The sequence below is a fragment of the Mercenaria mercenaria genome, chromosome 13 (genome assembly GCF_021730395.1).
Source record: "Mercenaria mercenaria strain notata chromosome 13, MADL_Memer_1, whole genome shotgun sequence".
In the NCBI taxonomy this organism is placed as follows: domain Eukaryota; kingdom Metazoa; phylum Mollusca; class Bivalvia; order Venerida; family Veneridae; genus Mercenaria; species Mercenaria mercenaria.
The window spans coordinates 35,647,456-35,672,090 of record NC_069373.1 but is presented as its reverse complement, the minus strand read 5'-3'; the positions used below and the strand labels follow the sequence as shown (position 1 = coordinate 35,672,090).

Sequence of the window (24,635 nt, the reverse complement as noted above, 5' to 3'; positions counted from 1 at the left end):
TTAATTTGTGAATCCATTAAAGCTTTTAAACTTTTATCTTGTCTTGTTTACCAAAGTGCTTGATCTAATCACTGGGAATTCGCTCTTCACACGTCCACATACATCACAAGTCCGAGCCTATTACATATAGACGTTTGTAGCATATTCGGATAATATTTCCAAATGCCGTCCCTGGGGTTTACTTTCTACTGAATTTCGATGACTTAGTATGTCCGTCCTTCTGTTCAGATGTTATACGCAATGCATGCGCCGCTGTTAAGCATATTTTATATATTGTGAGAAGGTTTGTAATGCGGTTGACTCTCCGTTTGAATATTTTTAGCAGCGTTATGGTCCATGTGTGGAGGTCTTACCAAGGAGGTTTATTTTATACTGGCTGGGGTCGCAAGTTGCTCCTGTTGTTGTCATATTAAGAAATATTGTAATTAAAGATCTAGAAGCCAACTGATATTCATGTAAATACAAAAGATGGACTCAGCACATCATTCACTTCTTTTCTTATGAATGTGGTCTAGGGGCCACCACGACCGAGTGATTAAGGGCATTGCTTCAATTTCGCATCTTAACGCTACATGGATTCAGAACTAGTAGCAGAGGAAGTTAACCTAAGGCTGGCGGTTTTGAACCCAAATACTCTCGATGGGGCACATCAATCACTTTAAATACCTGCAAGTAATTTTCATAAAAACTACCACAACAACAGACACAAAACTTTTAAGTTACGTCGCCTCATATTTTCGCGTAAATTGAATACTAGTATTGAACTGCGCAAATAATTTTCTTGACTTTTTGTCGAATTACAAAATACAACTCATGTCATAAGATTCCATACCATACGTTTTCTACATTCTTGAATAATTCAAAACTATACAAGACAACTCTATAGATAAGATTTTTTTTTTAGATCTTTAGTTTTGTTTCTTTATAGATTATTAATCAATTTAAGTTCTCTTTCTTTGGTTAATGGTTTAATTTACAGGTTTTATTTATCTTTTTATACCGCTATATGAATTCATATTATGATAAATGATGTATTGGTTTGAAAAAGTAATTAAAACCTGATTTCGACTCAATTTATAATGTGGTAAGAAGTCTTTAATAAAAAAAAGCCGGGTGAAATATAGCATTTATCTATTTCTCTACCACTAGACGATTCCAGTATACCTGAAAAAAATGAAACGATATTTATATAAACGATGCCCTCTTTACCGCAACTGCAAGCATCCGTGTGAATCAATCTTTTAAATTTCTTATGAATGAGATGCGTATATTTAAATTCATTTGTAGCTGGCTTCAAGAGCCCATTGTGTCAGCCTTTGAAAGACTAACTAGTATTTGACTTAAGACCGCCATACAGCCGGCCGCAGAGATTCAAACCTAAGACTTCCGTGCTAAGCGGGTATGCGCATGCAGTAGCCGTCCTTTATAACTTTTCTGTATAAGGAATTAATTATATAACCGATAGAAAAGTTTTTTTTTTTTTTTTTTTTTTTTTTTTTTTTTTTTGTCCAAACGAAAAATGATGTAAGCACAATTTTCACATACAAACGCGCATTTTTGATCCAGCCGCCGCTTTAAATACCCGCCAAGGGCTCTAAAGCCGAGCTCTAAAACACTTAAAACAGGAAGGAAACTGCTATAATATTTCCGAACCAAACAAAATATTGACCTTGTAATCATATTAATCAAATAATACCGACAAAGTTAACAAATATAGAAAAGAATACGAAATCAAGTTTAAATATATTCAGAAATCCAATATTTATTCACCCATATCCGATTAATCTTTCATTGATTTTATCAATTGATAAATATTGACACCAGCAAAGTCGCTCTAATTTCATTACATCAATACTCCAAGTATTCAAAATTTACATTTCAAAAGAGATGCTCAATTTCTTTAATATCGTATAACACAGTTCAATAAAATGGAATAATCCCACGTGACCGATGGTGACATCACGTGACTATGTTATAGTCTGGTTTGCTGATTAGTTAATCTGATGTCGTTAGTTTAATGGTACTCGAACGCCTTCATGTCGCTTAACTTTAACTTGCAGTTGTGTTAAGGAATATTTAAGAGTTATCATGATTCTATTAAGTGTGATAGGGATATTTATATCGTTTCATTTTTCCGGTAAGTTTATACATACATATTCTTTTATATGCAAGGAGGAATATTCCTTCCGGAATTGAAATACTTCAAGACTTTTAAATAAATACCTGGTGTTTTTTTGTCGATGTTTTGCTATTATATCAAAGTAGCAGTTTATTCATTTTTTTTATTTTTTACAAAATTTACATGCTTGTTATAAATACAACGCCAAATACAATACAATATCAATTTACAGTTTACGGATCATTTTTCATGATTTATTGTCAGGTTCTTATACAAGACTTACCAAAGCTAACAGTGCCCAGGCGGGTGTGGAATAAGATATTTTAAACTTTTTGTGTTTACTATTCAACAACTTACAACACAACAATATATAACGTATTTTCTTTCACTTTTCATTAGACAGTTTTATCCACCATGAAAAAAAAACTTCCTGTTTAGATAGTAATTTTATGCCAAATGGAAGAAAATAAAATATTTTACAAAATCACACTCGCATTTTTTATTTTTATTTTTTGTTTCCGAGTAAATCATGATTTAAGGAAATATTTAACACAAGGAAGACACTAAAATGATTTTATTTTGCCCAGATCATTCCACAAAAATAAGAATATTAACTTAACTTTTTAAATTCGTTACAAGTTCGGATACAAAACAAACATTCATATCTCTACAAATTGATTAATATTGACTAATAAATGAATTAATTTCTTTTGATTTAAGTGAGGGGAAATCTAGTTTAAACGTTAGGCCAAACCTGTAAAATATACGGATAAAATGTAAGGATTATCCGATTATAGTTTATTCTTTGTGATTCATTTTTCTATTTCTTTATGTCCGTAATATCTGCACTTCGCTGGTCATTTAAAACAGACCCATGGTGAGACATTATGTACTTCGTCATAAGCATACGTTTTTAATTTCATAATTTATGGAAATCCTGAATACTCATTTTGAAATATTACTCTAAATTGGCTAATTTATTGATTTTTAACGGATGAAAAGGAATGGTGATAATCTCGTTTTAAGGCATTGAAATTATGAAATTGCCTGCCTGGGATTAAAATGTAACATTTATATTTTACGTTGTAACTGATACACAATACATTTTAGTACTGACTATTAAACAATTGACACATGTCGTGACATCCGTTTATAAATATTAACCCTACACTCCTTGATATTGTCAGTGTATATTTTTTCCACACTTGTGAAATATTTTTATTTCCGTAAACCTCTCTTCACATAATTGTCCGTGTCTACATTAACCAATTGTTTATTATAGTACAACAGTAAATTTCAAGGAAATTTAAATAACGTCACAACACTAACCTTCTTGAAAGTGCACGAATATATAAAGCTTTAGATCTTCAAATACATGAACACATCGAGCTTCAAACCTTCAAGTATATGGGCATATCCTAAAAACTTTATAATAACCGAATGCAAAGCCCATTGAACATTCTTTGGAAGAATTTGAAAGTGCCAAGGCTTTTGAATGTATACTTGGTCGATAACTGTTAGATCAGTATTATATGTGGTCCGTTACTCAAGTCGCAGTGCTGGTAGTTGATACACATTTGTTCGCTTTCAAAGGGCCTGACACTGCCAATTGTAGAAGCTTTGTTAAGCGAACTCAACAGATGGATCGCCAGCGCAGGCTGGTCTGATCCATGCTGGTCACAAAGCCACTATGTTGGTTTTCTCATGGCGCGGCTCTATATGAAATAACTGGTCCGTAAGGCATTGAATCATTGTCAAAAACAAATATATCTTTATGTATGGACATAGACCTACATGTTGTTTCTCAGATGTTTAATGTATTAAACGAAGTAACTTTGATGTAAAGCACGTTCTGTAGTTAAAACAATTAACACACATGTCAAGATATCTAGTATACAAAGTCATCAAAAGAATATTGACAATGGATAAATAAATGCTTGTTTTAAGTTGCGTGTTTTGATAAATGTCATTTATAAAGTCAAATAGGACGATCAGGCTTAAGTTCCGCAATTCGGATATTTTTACAGTTTATGGGAAAGAGATATTTGTCTGTTGGGCGGATGGCATCTAACAATTGGGAACATTTAGGTTACAATAATAGTTTTGTTCCCATTATGAAAACAATGGTGCCATTATTTCATATTTGATATTTTAACAAAATTATTGTTGTAAGTTATCGCATGTTTTCGTTGTCGTTATTAATAGTAAAATCGGCTGTATCATCAAAGTGTCAAAAATCTATCTATAGATTCAGTGTCTGAATTCATAGTCACATTCCCGTATTTATTAATAAAACACAAATCTTGTGAGAAAATTACCATTCCAGACACTTTTTTATCATGAACCTCATACGAGTTTATATTTCTCTTCAAGTGTATGTCTATATATTCTTAGTTTTGTGTAATTATATTACATTTATGCTGTATTTTACGTACAAATTATATTGCATGACTGCCATGTTTAATCTATTATCATGGAGAGAATAAATCCAGTCGAAGGTAAAAAATACTGCAGTTGGTAATAAGATGGACCATCGTACATTACGGTTGCCTTGAAACTTACCGTCACTATGGACCGATTTTATTGTAATTTGACCGAAGAATTTAAGGAAGTACCATAGATGGCCGTGTTATAATGAAAATAAACAATGCCTTCTTCAGGTGGTTTATCGTCTGATTTACAACAGTTCACCGTCCAGATGCTTGCCTTTAACCTCTCGTGCTAACGCCCTCGTGGTGGTTCATTGGTTGTGAACCGAGAATAATTCAAATTTTAAGTTATAATTATTGCTTAAATTAAATATTTCATAGGTACAGCTTTTCTCCTGTTTTGTTGTCGTGAGGTTTTCAGTCAGTGTTTTCATTTAAAGTGGGAAGGTCAGAAAATGTTTACTTTTATAATTATTTTATTTGTTTTTAATGAAGAAAACACACACATTTCAAGTAATTCAAATTAAGTTAAATAAACTTAAGTACAAGCTTGACATGACTTTTATTAGCAAGTGCCTGCTAAATGTTAAATATATTTGCTTAATATTAAAGATGCATTTCCGTGAAACAACAGCATTTATAATTTTCGAGTTAAGTGAAAATGGTAAACTGACACTGAATGTTTTGTTGAGTTGTCAGCACACTGAAAATTCAAATCACATGTTGACTTTTTATTTATAATACCTGGTGGGAGACCATAGAAGCATGCCAGACACACGCGTGTATATGGTATAGAACCAGTCTTCCGCAGTTCTGTATGAAACTAGCATGAAAGAATTACAGATTCCAAGCAGAGTTTCGAACCTGCAGAGGTGAAGGGCATATGATTCAAAGACAACGGCCTTAACTAACTGTTTGGATATGAAGGTCCCGCGTATACAGTTATACAGAGACTAGCCCTCATTTGGCGGGGAATTTGCAGCATGAAAACTGCTAGTATGCATTTCTGAGAGTAATTTCTACGATATAATTCAGCTTAAGGGAATATTTTTATGATCGATTTAACACCTCTCTAATTGACAATATTATGTTCCAATGTAGAAGATTGCAGTAAAAATGGCCAGCGTACAAACAAGCCAATAAATTCTCCCACGAGACTTGCACGCACTTGAAGTTTACATCACTTTTCCATTAGTTGCCCATTTACAGAATATGAAATATCTCTTATGAATTACAATGCGTCATTAGCTTTTTCTTAAGAGGCTGTGGTGATTGGGTTCATGTGTAAATTACCTTACTTGAAATGATGTAAAGATTCGTTAAATGCTTGTTGATAAAGTAATCAATTTGTTACTTGAATTAGTTTTCCGTGTAGTCCCAAGTTCAATAGATAATGATTCTATGGACTAAATAGGTAATTTATGTGTATTTTTCGTATACATTCGGGTTTCCGTACATGTTTGTGTCAATACAAAACAAACTTGGCGCATATATGTCTTACCTACTATATCTAGTCATTGTATTTCGGACATTTTTGACTCAATATAGCAAGTGTGCAAAATTGACTCTATAGTCTCAGAGTAAACTACAAGCACTTTGTTAGACTTGCATGTCTGTTGAGAGCAAATAATCTGTAATAAAGTTTCTTTCTTCATAATGACACTGGTAATTTCTAAGAAAACCCTTTCCTCTCTAGGCTCAGTCAGAGATAAGAGATATTTTAATTTCTTTTCAGAAAGTTTTATTTGAGAGGATTTAATGGCAGAGATATTTATTTTAAACCATTCTAACGACTTATTCCAGTCTAGCAACACTTTCTTGTCTTGCCATGTTTTCTGGAAATAATCAGCTCTTCAGTATTGTAGGGCTACCTGGAACAGTTACAATTCTGCTTTAACAAAACTAGCGATACAATTGAAAGAAAGCATCAAATAGTCGATCAATTTGAAATCAGATGAAAGACGAGAGAGCTCGTTTGCAATTAAAAGGCTCTCACGGCGCACAAAGTATGCTCACGAGCGCGTGCAGCGGAAGTTAAACGCAATTCACAACATCCGGTCTGAAGACTCTTGTTACCATAGAAACCACTTAGCGTCTCTGTACTGGAATAATATTCGGGAAATGGCAGTAGTTAAAGTGACGTGACAGCAAAAATATTTCCATTAACAGATGATTTATTTGAAAATCGATGGAGAAAACGACATTTTAACTAGATTCCTATTCTCAAGATAAGAGCATTAAGTAAGAACGGATGACTTTTCCCTAAAAGTCTTTCTGGAATCAACATTAACTTGCTTAGATAAATGTTGTTAATCACGAAATACATCCGCTTCTTATTTCTACAACAAATACATAAAACAATACTTTGAGGTAGACTTAACTCGTGCACAATATTTCAAAAAATTAAATGCAAATTATATAATTTGCCGTCATTTTTGTCCGGGCCATGTCATTTTGATAGTGGTTTATTGATCAGTTTACCGTGTGTATAAGTATAATGTACTAAATTTTTGGAGTAAATATGTTTAAACCATATCAATCAGAGATTCGCTGATAATGTTCCAGACATACAGGACATGGCTCCTTTAAATAATTTTGAAATTGCGAATGTTATCCATTTGTTTTAGTAACTGTAAATTGAAATTAAAACGAAATTTATTCAGTGAGTTATACGCAGTATTTGTTATGAATATAGCTTGAATAGTCTGTAGCTGTCTACTAAGTTGTAACACTGTAAAATTTACTGCGTTGGTAACGTAGTAAAGATACGATGTAGAATGGAAGGAATTTAGCTGTGCTGTGTATTAGACTAATGATATATTTCCTTGTAATATTGACGTGAGAAGTCTGATAATTTTATATACTAGAAATTTGATATTGTCATAATTGATGCAACTTTGGAAGCACGCCCCTTTAATTATTGGTGTTGCACGGTAATCACGAATTCCAGTCTCAATTGGTAGCGTGTTTTTTCTGTGATGACTAGAATGAAAACTGAAACAGTTAATGAAAAAAAAGTAAGTTGTAATATGTATAAAACAGGGGGATAACGCGGACGACCAAGGAAAAGTGTACAAATGCAAGCCTATGTAAATTTCAAACACAGAAATTCATGTATATATCCATATTCGTAATCGTCAAAGAATTCTGAAGCAGTTTCTTACATTTCAGATAGCAGAATGAGCTCATTCACGATATGATTCAAATGCTCTTGAGTTACGTTTTCTGTTATCATATATAAACATTGAAGTCAAACATATCTCAATTCCCTTTAAATATATCCTATCTAAATTCCACGCGTTAAAATTTAAATACAAGAGATTTCCATCCACAAATAAAACCATATACATGTACATGGACTTCTGGACCATTAGTAAATAGAAAATTAAAAAACAACAAAAAAAAAAACAACGATAAAATATGAATAGTTTTTTTTTTCGAGACACCAACAATGTTTTATAATACTAAATATGTACTCCTCGTTAAAATGGGTCAACAGTGTTGTTGTAGTTATAAAATAGACTGGCCCGGTTTATAGGCTGGTCAGGGGTTCGGGTATGCGATGGAACCGTCCATGTTTACAAACGTGTTTGTTTATTTTATGAGGTGTATATCGCAGCTCATTCTACTTATTTTACCTTTGCATAATATATTCTACTCTTGCATCACTTGTTTTAAAGGGTTGGAATTTCATTTCTGATTTCTACCCATATTTATCCATGTATTTTATGTGTGAATAATACTAACTGAATGTGGTGTTATTGATATACACAACGAAATGGATTTTCATATTTACGAGTTATCATTACTAAGTTCAAGATATTTCGTGCATTTTCGATAGTTCTTTCCCTCCAGACCAAATATACAATGACCTCTATAAAAAATACACAAACATTTTCTATCTCAAACACTTTCTCTATTTACAAAATGCGCTGCTGAGAAAGGGACACAGATGCGTCTGTAATAATTTATTACTTTTTACAAATATCTAAATTACAGGTATATTTTGCATAGATCCAAAAGAACCGTAAAGACGAAATTGTACCCGAAATCAATATTTTGACGAAATGTTTATTTCATGACCATGATTTAATGCTTAATTAATTTCCGACATTTAGCATCTGCTATATTGGATAGATTCGTTCCCTCGCTTTGAATTTTTAAAGTATACGTGGAGTTAGATCAATTTACTTATTCATAAATTCCTACGTATTAAAATTCGTATCAATAAGTCATCCATATTAATACCACATCTTTTGAATATGACTTTGAATATAGCATTGATATCGAGCCCTTGTATGACATGAAATATAGGTGGACAATTTATTCGCACAACATGCCAGTAAATTACCGTTTAATTTAATTAAAGTTGCAAATATGTTCTTCGGTAAAGATTGAACGAAGACGTAACTTGAAACATATACATTGGTTTTGATTTCTTTTTAAAGATGTCCAGTGCGCGTCTTTCACTAAATAGTATATTTTTATGTACTGACTTTAAATGTAGAAAATGCTTAGCATATGAATTTAATTTGGGTTAATATATACACTAACTGTGTTAACAATTAGATGTCATGTATACTGGTAATTTGTTAACAAAAAATCCAGTTTTTTAATGGAAGTACCTGTACTGTGCATAGATGAACATGTATTAGATGCGTTCAGCTTTAAACCTAGCACACAGTACTGTTTGTACATACAAACGTTTACTTTTTTCATATTTTCATTTTTTTCAACTATGAAGTTGTGTCTAATATATCTTTAATATTTTTCTATTAGAGAGAGAGAGAGAGAGAGAGGGGGGTTCGATATCCTGCTCGGAAAGCAAAGCGTATGATTATAATATAAGTATTAAATGGCTACCTCGAGACTACGTAATTATAACATGTAGACCCTATACGGTTGCCGTTTTTTGCGCCCATTTTTCTTATCTAAATTTGAACTGAATTGCGAAAGAACAGGTCTGTCAGTCTGTCTTGTCTGTCTGTGTAATCGTTTCAATAGTATTTAAGCACGTCTGTTAAGTATTAACAGTGCAACAGTCTGATCTTCAATAAAGGGCTGAAAACTGCTTTGATATTCATATCAGTAATTTAAGAAAATCTCCAGTTTTTACAGGATTACTTTGAGCAGAATAAATTACTCGTGATATACAAGTTCGGTTCACAACTTTATTCTGACAATGATGTGTTATATTTCTTTTGCAGACTGCAATCCTCCGCACGGTTATATGACTCACTTCTATTTCAATCGCCGGAAAGTTCAGGTGAACGATTCTCTTGTGCTTGAGCTTACGAACAGGTTTCTGCCAGACGTCCGGAAAGACTTTCTCACGTGCGACATCCAAGTTGAGACGTCATCAACGCGCAAGCTCCTGGTGCATTTCATGTCTCTAGAAATTTCTGATAATGAAGACGACCTTGACAGGTAATTCTTTACAAACGAAGAGATTTAAAGGTCTCAGTCGCTTGTTACGGATTTGTTTGAAACTCTTGGCAGCGGAAATTTACACCTGTTCGTATTGCCTTAGCCTAATCACTGTCAAAAAAGTAACAGGGTAAATGGAAATTTTGTTAAAATCAGAAGATTTTTTTTTTTCAAAAATATATTTCTTAAAGGGAGGTAATGATAAATTCAAAGATGTTTTGACCACACCTTCTCATACACCAGAACTGGGACTCGAGAGCGGTTTAAATAAGCTTGAAGCTTTCGTCACAATCGAGTTGAAATAAATAGAATTAAAACTCAAGTCAACTAAAAATGTTTATGATGCTCTAATTAAAACCTCTAACGGCATTTCAGATAATAGTTTTAAGGTTTTCTATTGACAAATTACATAATTATGCTGTTCTGCAACATATAAAAAACAAAACAAAACAAACAAAAAAAAAGAATTTCTTAAACAAAATGCAGAGAAATTATTTCACCTTATCAGTTATATTTCAAGCCCTCACAGATTGTACATAGAGGCACCCATTTATTTGTTTCTATTACACTTCATGTGTTGTGGATGCTTGGCAAGTGTTCAACAAACAAATCCAGCTGCTATTCTAAGAGTATAAAGTCACCACTTAATGTTGACATTGTTCCAGCTAATGCATGTAATCGCCATGAAACAAAGCCGTACCAGTGGCAAACAAACGGCATAATCTTAAACAGATTTGCAGCCATATAACATGTAAAACTGTTTAAATAAGTTGGAATTACAGAAATCTGCTTAAGATGTGCAAGAACACGTTTCTAAGAATTATGGTGATTTTATAAGATGAAGAGTGTTATTACAAAAGTGTAGGGGCTTTCCTATCAGTTCTTTCAACAATAAATTGTGTGTATTTCAGTTCTTTCTTCCCAAAGTTTTTTTTTTTCGTTTTTTTTGCCAGAAAAAAAATTAGTCGAAATAAAGTCATCGTAACAGATCTTAAATAAATAAAGGTGAATGTACCCGTATGAAAATACGAATCTGAAATATACAGGACCGGATTTAAAATTGTAGACTCAAACCCATAAAATTTTCTTGGCTGTTTCTTAGTTACCAGTGCGAAAGTTGAATTCACATACTGTCCTTACTTAAATTCATTTTTATGAAGCCCCAACTTTGACTTAGAAGAGTTCTGGTTATCTAGAGTATACTGTATTTCAGATTGCACATATATGATTACAAGAAAGACCAGAAAGCAACAAGGATTTCCCCACCACAGGGCTTATATGGTGTGTATGACAAGTACTACAGTAAAATGTCGGGCGGAGTACCATCCGACTACGTCACCAGTGGCAATAAGCTGAAGTTAGACTATCAGGGCAAACCTACATTGGCTTATGACGGTTTCAAAATCCTTATTACATCTTTCAGAGGTCAGTTGTAATAAAAATAATTTACTACTTTACTAATTTTGTCTTTTTACTCCCTTCCTGTTTAAACAATCTAGCCTCCAAGTAGCCTCAGGAAATAGCCTATCAAAGCATGTACATTTAGTCAAATTAGAAAAAAAAATAGCAGAAACTAGAGGTCCGTCATGATCCTAGATCGTTTACCTGAGTTTCAAAATTGCCTTTAAAAATGTTGGTATAGGGTCAGCTATAGAATGTTTGTTCTGAATTATTTCGGGTCAGCAGTTTTAAAGTTTTCCATATAAAAGGTGAATGGAGAAAACTAGCCCACCCATTTGTGGTAATCTTTTACTTGAACAAATCAATATGGGTTGAAGTTCACCCAACTGTATTTCGGTAATATCGACCCATCGGTTTCAGAAGTAGATTTTCATTTTTTCGAGATCAACCCGTGGCGGCAATTTGATAGTCGCTCAATGAACATGGCTGTAAAGATGGTATGAAATCGGGTCAGCGTTTTCTGAGGAGTTGATTTTTAAGTTTTCCATAAAGCCGTATAGAAATACATTCACCCCACTCCTGTCGGTCATGCTTTTTAACAAATCAGTGTGTCTCGAAGGAGTCTGGCACAGGTGAAATCTGAGAAACGTGTATAAAATTATTTTTAAATCAGGACAGCGGTTTCAGTCATAAATTGTAGCGACATTTCTGCTATTTACTTTCTATTTTCTATGTGTAGGCGGAGCCTAAAACCGTACTAATACAGCCGCTGTACAATAAGGTAGAATTTAAGAATAGCATCTTTCATCGAGTGAAAAATAGAGGCACGATTTTCTAGAGTGACGTAGTGTGATAGTAAAATCTATCTTACATCTTGAACTTACTCAATCAAACCGAGTTTGCTATTATTCTTCATGGTTGCATTCTTTGCTTCCAAAGGATCTTTTTACAGATTTTATTTACATGCAAGACGAACTTTTTATGCCCCGAGGAGGCATATAGTTTTAGCAGTCTGTCGTCTACGAAATGTTTATGCGTTCCAATCTTTTCATCGATGGAGATGTTCAATCAACTTGGCTAGAAGTGTCGGTAAGTCACCGTGTCGCAGCGCAAATACCAAAGGCGAGCTCATGGTCAAGTCCCACTTAACAGTAAAGGTCATTTTCATGATATGAATTCGTGTCCGGTCGCGTACGTTAACCAACATGATGAATTTCAAATAACATGGCATGAATTTGTTTCACAGTAAACAGTTCGCCAAACCAGTTTTCTTAGCTCAAAATTCAAGGGCACACTTAGACGTTAAAGTCATCTGTTTCATTGATCCATTGCTGCGTGCCCGTCCATTCTTTGGTCATTCATGCATGATTTAAAATTATTGGGCATAGTTACCTACAGTAAAAGAACGTTCGCGATAGTCAGTCCAAGGTCTGTAGTCAAAGGTCTAACTCTAAACGCATAATATGCATTAAAGTGCATCGGGGCATGTGTCATCCTGTGGAGAAGCCTTGTTATCTTACTATTTCAATTTGTAAAGAAAACTGTTTATAGCTGATATCAGTTTTTCATGTGAGGAAGCCATCCAGCTGGCTTACGGAAGGTCGGTGGTTCTACCCGCTCGTGATGAAATAATACACGAAGGGGCACCTTGGGTCTTTCTCCGCCATCAAAGCTGGAACGTCACCATATGACCTATAATTGTGTCGGCGCGACGTTAAACCCAACAAAATAAAAAATAAATATCAGTGAAAAGAATATTTACTGTTTTCACTGTGAAATTATCAAATACATTTTACTCTATGTCAATAATTCACAGACACTCAAGATATAAATCACTCTGTTTATTTGTTTCTCGTTCAGCCAAGTTTCTTTTGGGTTTTCACAAAATAGACATCCTTTTTAAGTAATCTCTATACATAAAAAGAACTTCCAATAGTCAGTTCAAGTAATTTTAGTAAATGTTTAGAAAAAACGTTGCTTGAATGCAGGGATGTTTCTTATAGCGAATCTACATCGTGCAATGCTCGGCCTAAAACAATATTGCTTCTTGTATATAGCTTAGCCTAAGTAAAATCCGCTCTACCCTTATTACAATAATTTACGTATATTCTCAGAATCACGTGGTGGTTGCGGTCGTGGCTACTTCCGGTGTAACCGGAAGGACATATGTATTCCTGTTAGCACATGGTGTGACGGATTCAACAACTGCGGAAATAATGACCATAGTGATGAATCAAACTGTGATCAAAATCGAGGAAATGCATGGAAGCCATGGGGTAAGAATGCGATTTTTAAATATTAAAAATGTTAAACATTTTTTTTTTATTGCGAATGTTTTTTCTTTTAAATTTTGATACAAATATTTTGTTTGTGTCAAAGATATCACCAGACTCCATTTACCATTCTGCTAGATTTGATTTTTGATTTAGTGTAAATGTAAATTAATCAGTAAAAATAATTAGTTACTATTGTTTGATTTTAATTTAACTAGTGTAAATGTAAATTGATTTAGTAATTATCGTTTGTTTTCATCAGATGGCCAGGTTACAGCGGTAGTTGCAGCGTCAGTCTCGTGCACTGTGTTTCTTCTCACAGCAGGCCTTATTGTTTTGATTATAAGGAAAATGAATAAAAGGTAATGACTTCAACATATAAAAATGAATTTTGTACAAATGTACATATATTATATATCTGAAAGATGTTCATTGCTTCGGTTGATCAGCCTGTAATAAGTACGATTCAAGCATGAAATGCGTATACTTTGATTATACTAATACAAATTATTTTCAGAACTATTTTGTATAGGAAAGTCCAGTAAAGTAAATGTAACCCTTAAGTCATATGAAAGTTATAAAAGTGTCAACTCAGCCTATATGGAAGTCGCGGGTTTTGACTTAGTGGGTTCAGACTGAGTTTGCAGTCGGGATGACATAAATCTGAACAAAGTGATCATTAAACTTTCCTGTAAAACAAAATTTTCGGTAAAGAACATTTTATCTTGATTTCAGGGAGGCGATTAACGCTCACATCACCGTAGAATTTAAAAAGAAACGCAAGCCAAACAGAAAGTCAACAAATGGTGAACTTTTAACACGATTATACGCTCCTCCTTCGTACGAAGTTGTTGTAGGCATGGATGAGGAGCCACCTCCTTACGAAGCTGTGGAGGATGACTACGACACAGAAACTGATGATGACAATGAAGTTTTGAATGAACACGTGACAATGAATACCAAAGGCGCATGTGCGGTTACACCGGAAACAATGGGCAATAATAAAATCCGCATCACATCGGCTCTAGTAACATGTGATATTGAAGGCAACAATGTAAAGACAAAAGTTAATAAAACAAACGAAGACAATATATTGAATCAAAGGAAAGAATTTCAGGAACTGACAAATTATAAATTGTGTTCATCCGCCGAGGAAAGTAGTTCAAATAGTTCAACTAGTCAAAATAAAAACGCTCAGATCCAGAATAATCATGCAGGGGATGAAATAGAAGTGCTTGAAAGTGTGGACAGCGACTCTTCCAAAGATGAAAACAGTAATAGCCATAATCAGCAGAAATTATCAAATGGGACAGTGCATACTTTGATAGGCAATGGTCATGTAAGTTCCGAAAAGTGCAACGGCCATTCAAAAGTAATGTTTAAAAGAAGTCCTTCCACGAGAGATGCCGATACTATAGAATATGTAGACAGTGACTGATGTTACACTAATATAAGTGCGTCTTTATAATTATGCAATTTGCTGTATCCTGCCAGAGAAAGTGTGATAAAGAACAATAGTGACTTTTGAGCCGCGCCATGAGAAAACCAGCAAAGTGCATTTGCGATCAGCATGGATCCAGACCAGCCTGCACATCCGCGCAGTCTGTTCAGGATCCATGCTGTTCGCAAAAGGTTTCTCTAATTTCATTAGAAATTGAAAGCGAACAATATGGATCCTGACCAGACTGCGCGGATGCGCAGGCTGCTCTGGATCCATGCCGGTCGCAAATGCACTATGTTGGTTTTCTCATGGTGGGGCTCATTTGATAAATCTGTGGTTGATCGTTGATAGGTTTATTTTAGTAATAAATTTGTTACATTCAAAATATTTTGACAAAATTAAAAATTCATACATGAACAATTTGCAAATATTGAATTGCTTAGTTCTACTTTTACTTAAAAAGTATGCTTTGTAAATACAAAAACCCAACAGTGCTAGAATCGTATTAAGGGTAAAGTACCCTGGGTAAGCAAGTTTGTATCCCAAGATAATTGTTTGCAAGGACTTTAAATTTCACTCTCGAAGTGCGCATAATATCAAATTCCAAACGTCTTGAACGACAGTACAATCTAAAAAACATGTTCGTAATTTTCAACGACATCGCATATATTGCAATGAGGTGATTCAACCATTTTCCATCCAAAACGTATTTCTTCACAAGAAAATATTCTATGGAAAAGTTATACATATTTAAATTGTTTTGTTTTATCAGTGTCATGTAAACTATTCAAAAACCTATAAAACAATAGCCATTTAATGTCTTCCCAAAAATAGGCGTTCCAGTACCTATGTATGTACGGTTTCGTAAATTTCGTATTTCACCATATGGCTATAGATTTGTTTATTTGTTAAGTCGTGGATCTCTGTGTAATATACAAAGGTCCTGCAAAAAGTTCTGTCCTTGGGTTCGGATTTCTTAAGTGCTACGTTTTATCAAAATTATTTTTATTACAAACTTCAAAGTATTCCCCCTTTACCGAAACACATTTGTGTAACCTTTTCACCTAATCGAGAAAAGCAGATAAATAGTCTTCTTTTGGTATCTGTTTGAGACACTGATAAATGGGACTGCCAAGAGAACTTCTGGAATTATATTTCATTCCAGAAAGCATTTTCTTAAGCAAAGTCACAGCGACTCAGGTCAGGTGAATACAACTTCCACCTTTTCAGAAGCCAAAAAAGACTTGACAACCTCGCACTTGTGAGAGGAGGTGTTGTCGTGTATAAGATGGACTCCTGGCCATCCTTTGCTTGAACGTTTCTTATTGTAAAACTTTTTCACTTTCTTCAGTACAGAGTTCTTGTAGAATCGTCCAGTGATTTGACCAGATAGACAAGGCACTTGAACGGCTGGCCTACTAGAATTGAAGAAAATTGCATACAACATCTTTTTCGAACTTACGTTCTCTTCGCAATACAGGTGCATTTTTAATCTTTTCGCTTCCATTGCTTATTACCAGCCCTTCTCTGTGGCTCAAACATGTGCACCCAGGTTTGATCACCTGTTAGCATGTTAGAAATAACCCGACTATTACAGCCTTTGCATGTTTTCAAAAGTTCCCGGGTACATTTAAGGCGTTGTTTCTTTTGCTCCTCAGTGAGCATATGAGGTACCCACCTAGCGCAAACCTTTCTCAGGTCAAAACGCTTTTTCAGAATTGTGTGCACACTGCCTTCTGATATGCCAGTATAACTGGCTATATCTTTCACCGACATCCTGTTCGACCACAGCTGTTACAACAGCGATGTTTGCCTTGGTAACAGAAGTTTTAGGCATACCTGAACGGGTATCATCTTCGACAGATAACTTCCCAGCTTTAAAAGCTTTAACCAACCTAAAAACTGTGCGCATTTAAATGGCCTAAGGTCCATATATACCACACAATTCATCAAATATCTGCTTTGAATCTATATCAAGCCTAATGCGGCATTTAAAATAGCTTCGAATTTCAGTCTTTTCGTCCATTTTACAATGTGACAAGTAAATTGGTCAGTGTATATGACTGCATGTATTTCAATTTGAAATAACTCGGTCATCACACGAAATAAACGGATATCGTTAGCTATTGGACACGCCATTCAAGTGCAATGCAACGTTTTAAAAATACCTGGGATAAAACTACGGAATCCCATTAGTGACAGAACTTTTTGCAGGACCCTCGTATGCACAGCTCGAATTTTGTTTTCACTTTTCGTTAGACGCGAATGCTCATTCTGGAGTGCGTGACTCCAAATTTTGGGAATACATTTTTTTAGAAGATTTATTTCAACAATTCAGTTTGTTATATAATGAAGTTTATTATAAATGTACTCTTCACACAGTACTCCATTTTTATCTGCTATATCGTTTAAAACTATTATGTTCGATTTGACCCAGTTCTTCAATGATAATGTTTTCCCTTTATACTTAATAAACCTGTTTCCCAAAATAATTTCTTTTCTTATTTCTAAAAATGATTCGGGATGTTTCTTAATCTATATTAGTCCCCTACTGGTTGAAAACCAGTTTCGGGGACTATAGGAATGCACTTTTCCGTCATTCCGTCCGTCCGTCTGTCTGTGCCCACGAAATGATGGTTAAGTGACTGCATAACGGTACTTTCTCTTTGATGTCATTCATTCCGTTCTGTTTATGTGACCTTTTTTCTTTTTATGTGACTGTTAGAACAATAGAGAGAACAATGGGGGTGTCACATAAATACCGTTTCGTTAGAACGTTCGTCCGTCTGTCCGTCCGTCCGTCCGTCCGTCCGCAGTTCGTGTCCGGTCCATAACTCTGTCATCCATAAAGGGATTTTAATATTACATGGCACAAATGTTCCCCATGATAAGACGACGTGTCACACTTAGCAGTCAAATGTTAACATAGCATGAACAGGGTCTGTTTCATGTCCGGTCCATAACTCTGACATTCATTAAGGGATTTTAATATCACTTAGCACAAGTGTTCCCCATGATGAGACGACGTGTCATACACAAATCCCGGACCCCTAGCTCAAAGGTCAAGGTCACAATTGGGGGTCAAAGGTCAACAGAGTTTTTTTCCTGTCCCGTCCATAACTCTGCCATCCATGAAGGGATTTTAATATTACTTGGCACAAATGTTCCCTATGATTAGACAACATGTCATGCGCAAAGCCCAGACCCTTGGCTCAAAGGTCAAGGTCACAATTGGAGGTCAATTGTCAATAAGGTTTTTTCCCTGTCCTATCCAGAACTCTGTCATCCATCAAGGGATTACAATATTACTTGGCATAAATGTTTCCCATGATGAGACGACATGTCATGCGCAACACCCAGTACCCTAGCTTAAAGGTCAAGGTCACACTTTGAGATCAAAGGTCAAGAGGATTTTTTTCCTGTCCGGTCTATAACTTTGTCATGCAAAGCAGGATTTAGATATCAGTTGGCACAAATATTCCCCTGGATGAGACAACATGTCATGCGCAAGAACCAGGTCCCTAGTTCTAAGGTCAAGGTCATATTTAGAGGTCAAAGGTCAAATTCAAGAATGACTTTGTACGGAACATTTCTTCTTCATGCATGGAGGGATTTTGATGTAACTTGGACCAAATGTTCACCACCATGAGGCACCCTTGTTTTTAGAATTACGTCCCTTTGTTTTTACTATAAATAGATTTTATTGTAACTTTTTTATTACTGGCGGTAGAGAAAAATCGAGACCACTTTTTCTGTGGTACAGCATGCATGTTACATCCAATTTTTAGGTGTATTTTGACCTATCTCTACCTGGTAAAGAGTTTCTTGTGGACTTATATTACATAGATTTTTATTTATTTTTTTAATTTTTTTTTTTTAAAGATTAATTTCCCTTGTTGTTACTATAAATAACTTACATGATAACATTTTTATAATCAGCCAAAAAAAATTCAATATGAAAACAACTGTGGGTTTTTATATATGCACATTTTAATCAAAGTGTGTTGTTATAACATATTGTATATGTATTACAATATTGTTTATACATCATTGACAGATATCAGTTCATTATGTTCTACTGCAGTAGAGAAAATTAGGTGCCTTCCAGTAGGGGACTTTGTATTGCATGGCAATACTTCATTCACTTGTTAAAATTATTTTTGTAGAAGTCGGGTAAAAATGTTGTATCTATGCTTTTTATACTATCGATATTCATTTGAAAGATTAAAAATGCAGGCCCAAATTTACTGTAAATGTATTTAGGGATTACTTTCCAGTTGGCATTGCTGTCTTCTGTAAATGCTTTGACCCATTTTGTTTTCATAGCTATTATATATGACTCTAAATCTACCATGTCTGTTATTACCAATCAGTATTGTTCTTTTAATTTTAAGCTCACCTGAGCACGAAGTGTTCATGTTTAACGCATTTAATATGTTATGTTTTGTTTGAAGACATCTGCTCTTTATTAACATTGTCGACCTCAACTGTTATGCCACGTACGTTATTAGAGTTCCTAATGTTAAGTGTCATTATTTCTGCGACAATTATAAAAAGTAAAGCGGTGTCTAACGCCTCGTTCTGGTTTAAAAGGTTTTGACATCCATCCATCCGTCCATTATTTAAGATATACGTTTGAGAATTAAAATGTGATGTTTAAATACATCGAATAAAGTCGTTTTAAATCCAAAATACTTTAATCTTTGAAATAAGAAGGAATGTTGAATAGCATCTAAAGCCTTTCGAAAATCTAAAAAGACTGTTGCCCCATCAATTTGTAAATGTTCCGTGTAATCTATGATATCTTGTATTTGCCTAAGGTTATACACAATGAATCTGTTTTCATATAACCTTGTTGATCTAAATTGATTATTTTGTGAACTGTTCGCAAGGATTCTGGCAGCGCAATTTCATAGTCTACATTAAGAAGGGATGTAGGTCTCTCTCCAATTTTCTAAATTTGAAAGATCTCCTTGATAAAATTCCTGTACGTTTCCGATTGCAAAAAAAAACTTCATTTAAAACGTCTGTTAATAGAACGTAATGCCTCTCTGCACTTCTCTGCTTACCATCTATCTACTTAGATAATTGATTTTCTTTTATTTCATTTTTTAAAACTTCCCACTTAATTTGCTTTGAGATTTCATTTGTTTGTATAAATGTTTGAATTACATTGGTAGTAAAACTCATTTTCCAGTACACAGGACTTCTTTTATTTGGTTTTAATATTTTCAAAGAAATAGCTTGATGATCTGTATATCTAATACAGGTTGGGCGTATATCTGTTGCAAAAACGAGTGTGTTGAGGTTGGAATCTATCATCTGGATTGACAGTCAAGTGTGTTACCACTAGATCACCAGACCACCTATACTCGTATGAGCGCAAGAGCTATATATTCACATTTTCACAATAGCTACAAAAATATGAGGTTCCGTTCCAAAATTATAAGTACAGTTACTCAGAAATAACCAAAATCCAAGGATAAATCACACAGTCGTGTCGATTCAGTTGTGATCATTACCGTAAGAAAAGGGAGTTTTGGTAGTTTTAACTATCATTGAATGCTCTCTTTGAAAGTTTGAACGACGCCTATTTATGTTATCAGATCGCACGTTCGGTTTGGCTTGATATTATTGCACTATTGTTGTTTAAAAGGAAAATAAACGGTTTTCTTTCTATAAAATACACAGTGAATGCAAGTATATAAATATTATCCGTTATTTCAGCGTGGTGTCAGTGCCGTAGCCAGACACAAATTTTAACTGAGGCAATCTAGCGGGATCCGGGGGCATGCCCCCCGGATTGTTTCCCCAGGACGTCTCTGGTGCGTTCTTAAGCACTCTCAAGTCCTATATTTCACAGCTACGTTCATATTTTAAGACAAAATATTCATAACAAGGATAATTGGGGATTTATCCTATTCTAATATGGTCTCGGATATAATCATTTTTGTAATTGAAAGGCAATAAAATTAGAAAACCACCAGTAAAGACATACAACCTGCTATTTTTCAGTATACTAGTAGTTTATTAGTTTATAATCAGTGAGTGGGGACTGTGTCCGTGTTTGGGTGGGGGTCAAGTGGTTTCCCACTAGAAATTTTAAAATAAAGGATGAAAACTAAATGGTGACCTCTGGTGCATTTTTGGTCTGAATTTTAAGGTATGGGAGGGGTTCCCTTTCATTTTAATGGTGGGTCAGTGGGTTCTCTTCCTGGAAAATTTTGAAATACAGATACGAAATTGTGGCATATGGTGCATTGTTTGGTCGAAAAGTTGAGTTACTGTATGGTGATCCTCTCAAGTTAGGAGGGCCCTCCCCTAGAAAAAATTGAAATACAGGTATAAACTGGTGGCCTCTGGTCCTTTTTTTGGTCTCACTTTTAAGGTATGTGAGGGGGTTCACCCTCATTTTCAGGGGGATTTTCCCCTGAAACAGTTTGGAAATTCGGTATGAAATAGTGGCCTCTGGTGCGTTTTTGGTCTAAATTTAATAAATAATAATTATTGGGTTCGACTTTGATGAGTAGCTCACTTCTCACCAAAAGGGAGATGGGCATGGACACGGCTATCAATATGGCTGTTAGGATTTCTGCCTCACATTGCCTCAATGATGACATGAGGCAGATTATATTATGTTATATTCTCATGATATTAATATACCCTTTTTGAACTTTTATAACTGAAATTTTCATCAGTGTGAAAGGCCTACTTTTTCTTCTTCTTTCTTTTTTGCTCCTCAAATTCTAACCGAGGCAACTGCCTCGGTTTGCCTCAGTGTGGCTACGGCGCTGGGTGTAAGCAGTCTCTACTTTAGAGATTAATGATACACCAATACGGGTCAAAATATTTTATTCGCAATACAATTCAAATCAGTTAAAATATGTTTCCGGAGGATGGAGTATGTGGATGGCGGTGAAAAATCAAAGGGGAATGGTAACCCAAGTAATCTTGACCTTTATCAAAATGACCAGATTAATTTAAATGAGATTTTGAGCTGGATGATGGTGAGAGATCCCAGCATAATATATGTCACGCAGATCTACACTTACGGATATCTTTTAAAATATGATGAGGGCGATGATAAGGAGTTTGGAAATAATCCATTCAGTAATAACAACAAAAAAAGAGTGAAAGTACATAAATATTTAACCTGAAATTCTAGATAAAATATGGGCATACTTCATTAAATATTGGTTACGGTACTTGTGCCAAATGATGCGGGTGACGAGGAACAGAGTTGAAGTAAATCTATAGAGTGATAACAGAGATAAAAGTGAAATTGCATCAAAACAAAAAAAAATGGAGATTTTAGACTCGTGTGCAATAATTTGATTTTTTTTTCGTCCCTTTTCTCATTAAAAATGACACTTCAATGTATGCTATAAATGTTTTTTTTCCTGTAGATACGTCTATTCACCCAAAACTGATGGTTCTACTTCGACTTCCCACATTTTCCGGCCATTTTCTTTTACAGTGAGTCTCATTTTGGTAGAATGAAAGCACATTTAATTTGACTAGAAATATATGTTTTTCCAAATGATTTTTTCCGGATATTTCTGTCATTTCCAGAGATGATTATTATTATCTTTATTTGAGGTGTCATAAATATAATGGCTACATCTTCTGTTTTATCAGTGTTAATATTTAGTATTTAGTTTCATAATTAAATGGCATTATTTTTTAAAATGTATATTCATAATTATTTATGCAGGTAATGAGCTCACATTGTGCTCCTAGTTAACTGTTTTATGACCTCTGATCGTTATACCATTAAAATATGAGAAAAAGGTTCAATCAATTTCGAAGTTAAACATAACAGGACTTTGCACATTTCATTACCTCTCATGAACAGACTCAATCAGACCGTGTCTATTTTGTTGGTAGCTTCCAAGATTTTGTTAACTACATTTTCTATTACAACAGTAGTCTTTAAGTTTACAACAGTAGTCTTTAAGTGCCGCATGGCGGCTGTAAAAAGTCTCCCCGTACTTGGACTCATTTATCATATTTTTTTGTCCTTTGGGATCATAGTGTCCATTCATTTTCACTGTAATAGAGTTCCGCTTAAGCTGGTACCAGGGGCATGATGGGTGTTGCACATTTTATTACCTCCCTTGAACAGACTCAGACCGAGTCTGCTATTGTTTTGCTAGGTTGCGTTCTATGCTTCCAAAGGATCTCTTTATATATGTTATTAAACATTTTAATGATATAATTAAACGTCTTTAAATGACACACAAAATGACACAAATGAAAGTTGTTCTTCCGTTCTCCTATCACCGACTAGGTTGCTCTGTACTTCTAGTACTAGCGAGACTGCTCTGTACTCCTAGCACTAGCGAGACTGCTCTGTACTCCTAGCACTAGCGAGACTGCTCTGTACTCCTAGCAATAGCGAGACTGCTCTGTACTCCTAGCACTAGCAAAACTGCTCTGAATTCTTAGCATCGGCGGGATTGCTCTGTACTCCTAGCACTAGCGAGGTTGCTCTGTACTCCTGGGAACGGCGAGACTGCTCTGTACTCCTGGCACCGGCGAGGTTGCTCTGTACTCCTGGGAACGGCGAGGCTGCACTGTACTCCTGGCACCGGCGAGGTTGCTCTGTACTCCTGGGAACGGCGAGGCTGCACTGTACTTCTGGCACAGGCGAGGTTGCTCTGTACTACTAGCATCGGCAAGGTTGCTCTGTGCTCCTAGCATCGGCGAGGTTGCTCTGTACTCCTAGCACCGGCGACGTTGCTCTGTACTCCTAGCACCGGCAAGGTTGCTCTGTACCTCCTAGTACCGGCGAGGTTGCTCTGTACTCCTAGCACCGGCGAGGTTGTTGTGTACTCCTATCACTGGCGAGGTTGCTCTTTACTCCTAGCACCGGCGAGGTTGTTGTGTACTCCTATCACTGGCGAGTTTGCTCTTTACTCCTAGCACCAGCGAGGTTGCTCTTTACACCTAGCACCGGCGAGGTTGCTCTTTACTCCTAGCACCGGCGAGGTTGTTGTGTACTCCTATCACTGGCGAGGTTGCTCTTTACTCCTATCACCGGCGAGGTTGCTCTTTACTCCTAGCACCGACGAGGTTGTTGTGTACTCCTATCACTGGCGAGACCGCTCTTTACATCTTGCACCGGCGAGGTTGCTCAGTACTCCTAGCATCGGCGGGGTTGCTCTTTATTAGCACTAGCGAGACTGTTCTGTACTCATAGCTATGGCTTTGTACGACTAGGTATTTCTATACTAGTACTGGCGAGACTGCTCTGTACTCCTGGCATTGGTGTCCTTGCATCAGCGAAGTTGTTCTTTACTCCCACCATATGTTGCAGTGTGGTCGTCTTTTTTCTAAGAGTAAAAAAGGGAACTTAAATCTGTTTGTTTAACTAAATAATCAAAAACTGTTTCAACCTTGTCAATAACATTAATTTTAATTACAATCAAATTAGATTTTCCTCAGAGTTATGAGTCGGGAAGTCTACTAAAGGGAAATGAACAACTAGTACTCGTATGGTATGTATGTTTGAATTAACTCCCATTGAGAAATACAATGCTGTA

General features: G+C 35.3%; 1 protein-coding gene across 1 annotated transcript; it reads left to right on the top strand.

The window, feature by feature from the left end:
- Positions 1 to 1,978: 1,978 nt before the first annotated feature.
- On the top strand, positions 1,979 to 15,584 carry LOC123528854 (uncharacterized). The gene is made up of 6 exons (XM_045308882.2): positions 1,979 to 2,137; positions 9,756 to 9,975; positions 11,189 to 11,400; positions 13,491 to 13,652; positions 13,912 to 14,011; positions 14,385 to 15,584. The coding sequence occupies exons 1-6, from the start codon at positions 2,089 to 2,091 to the stop codon at positions 15,085 to 15,087; spliced, it is 1,446 nt and encodes a 481-aa protein (XP_045164817.2). The 5' UTR covers positions 1,979 to 2,088; the 3' UTR covers positions 15,088 to 15,584.
- The last annotated feature ends 9,051 nt before the right edge of the window (positions 15,585 to 24,635 follow it).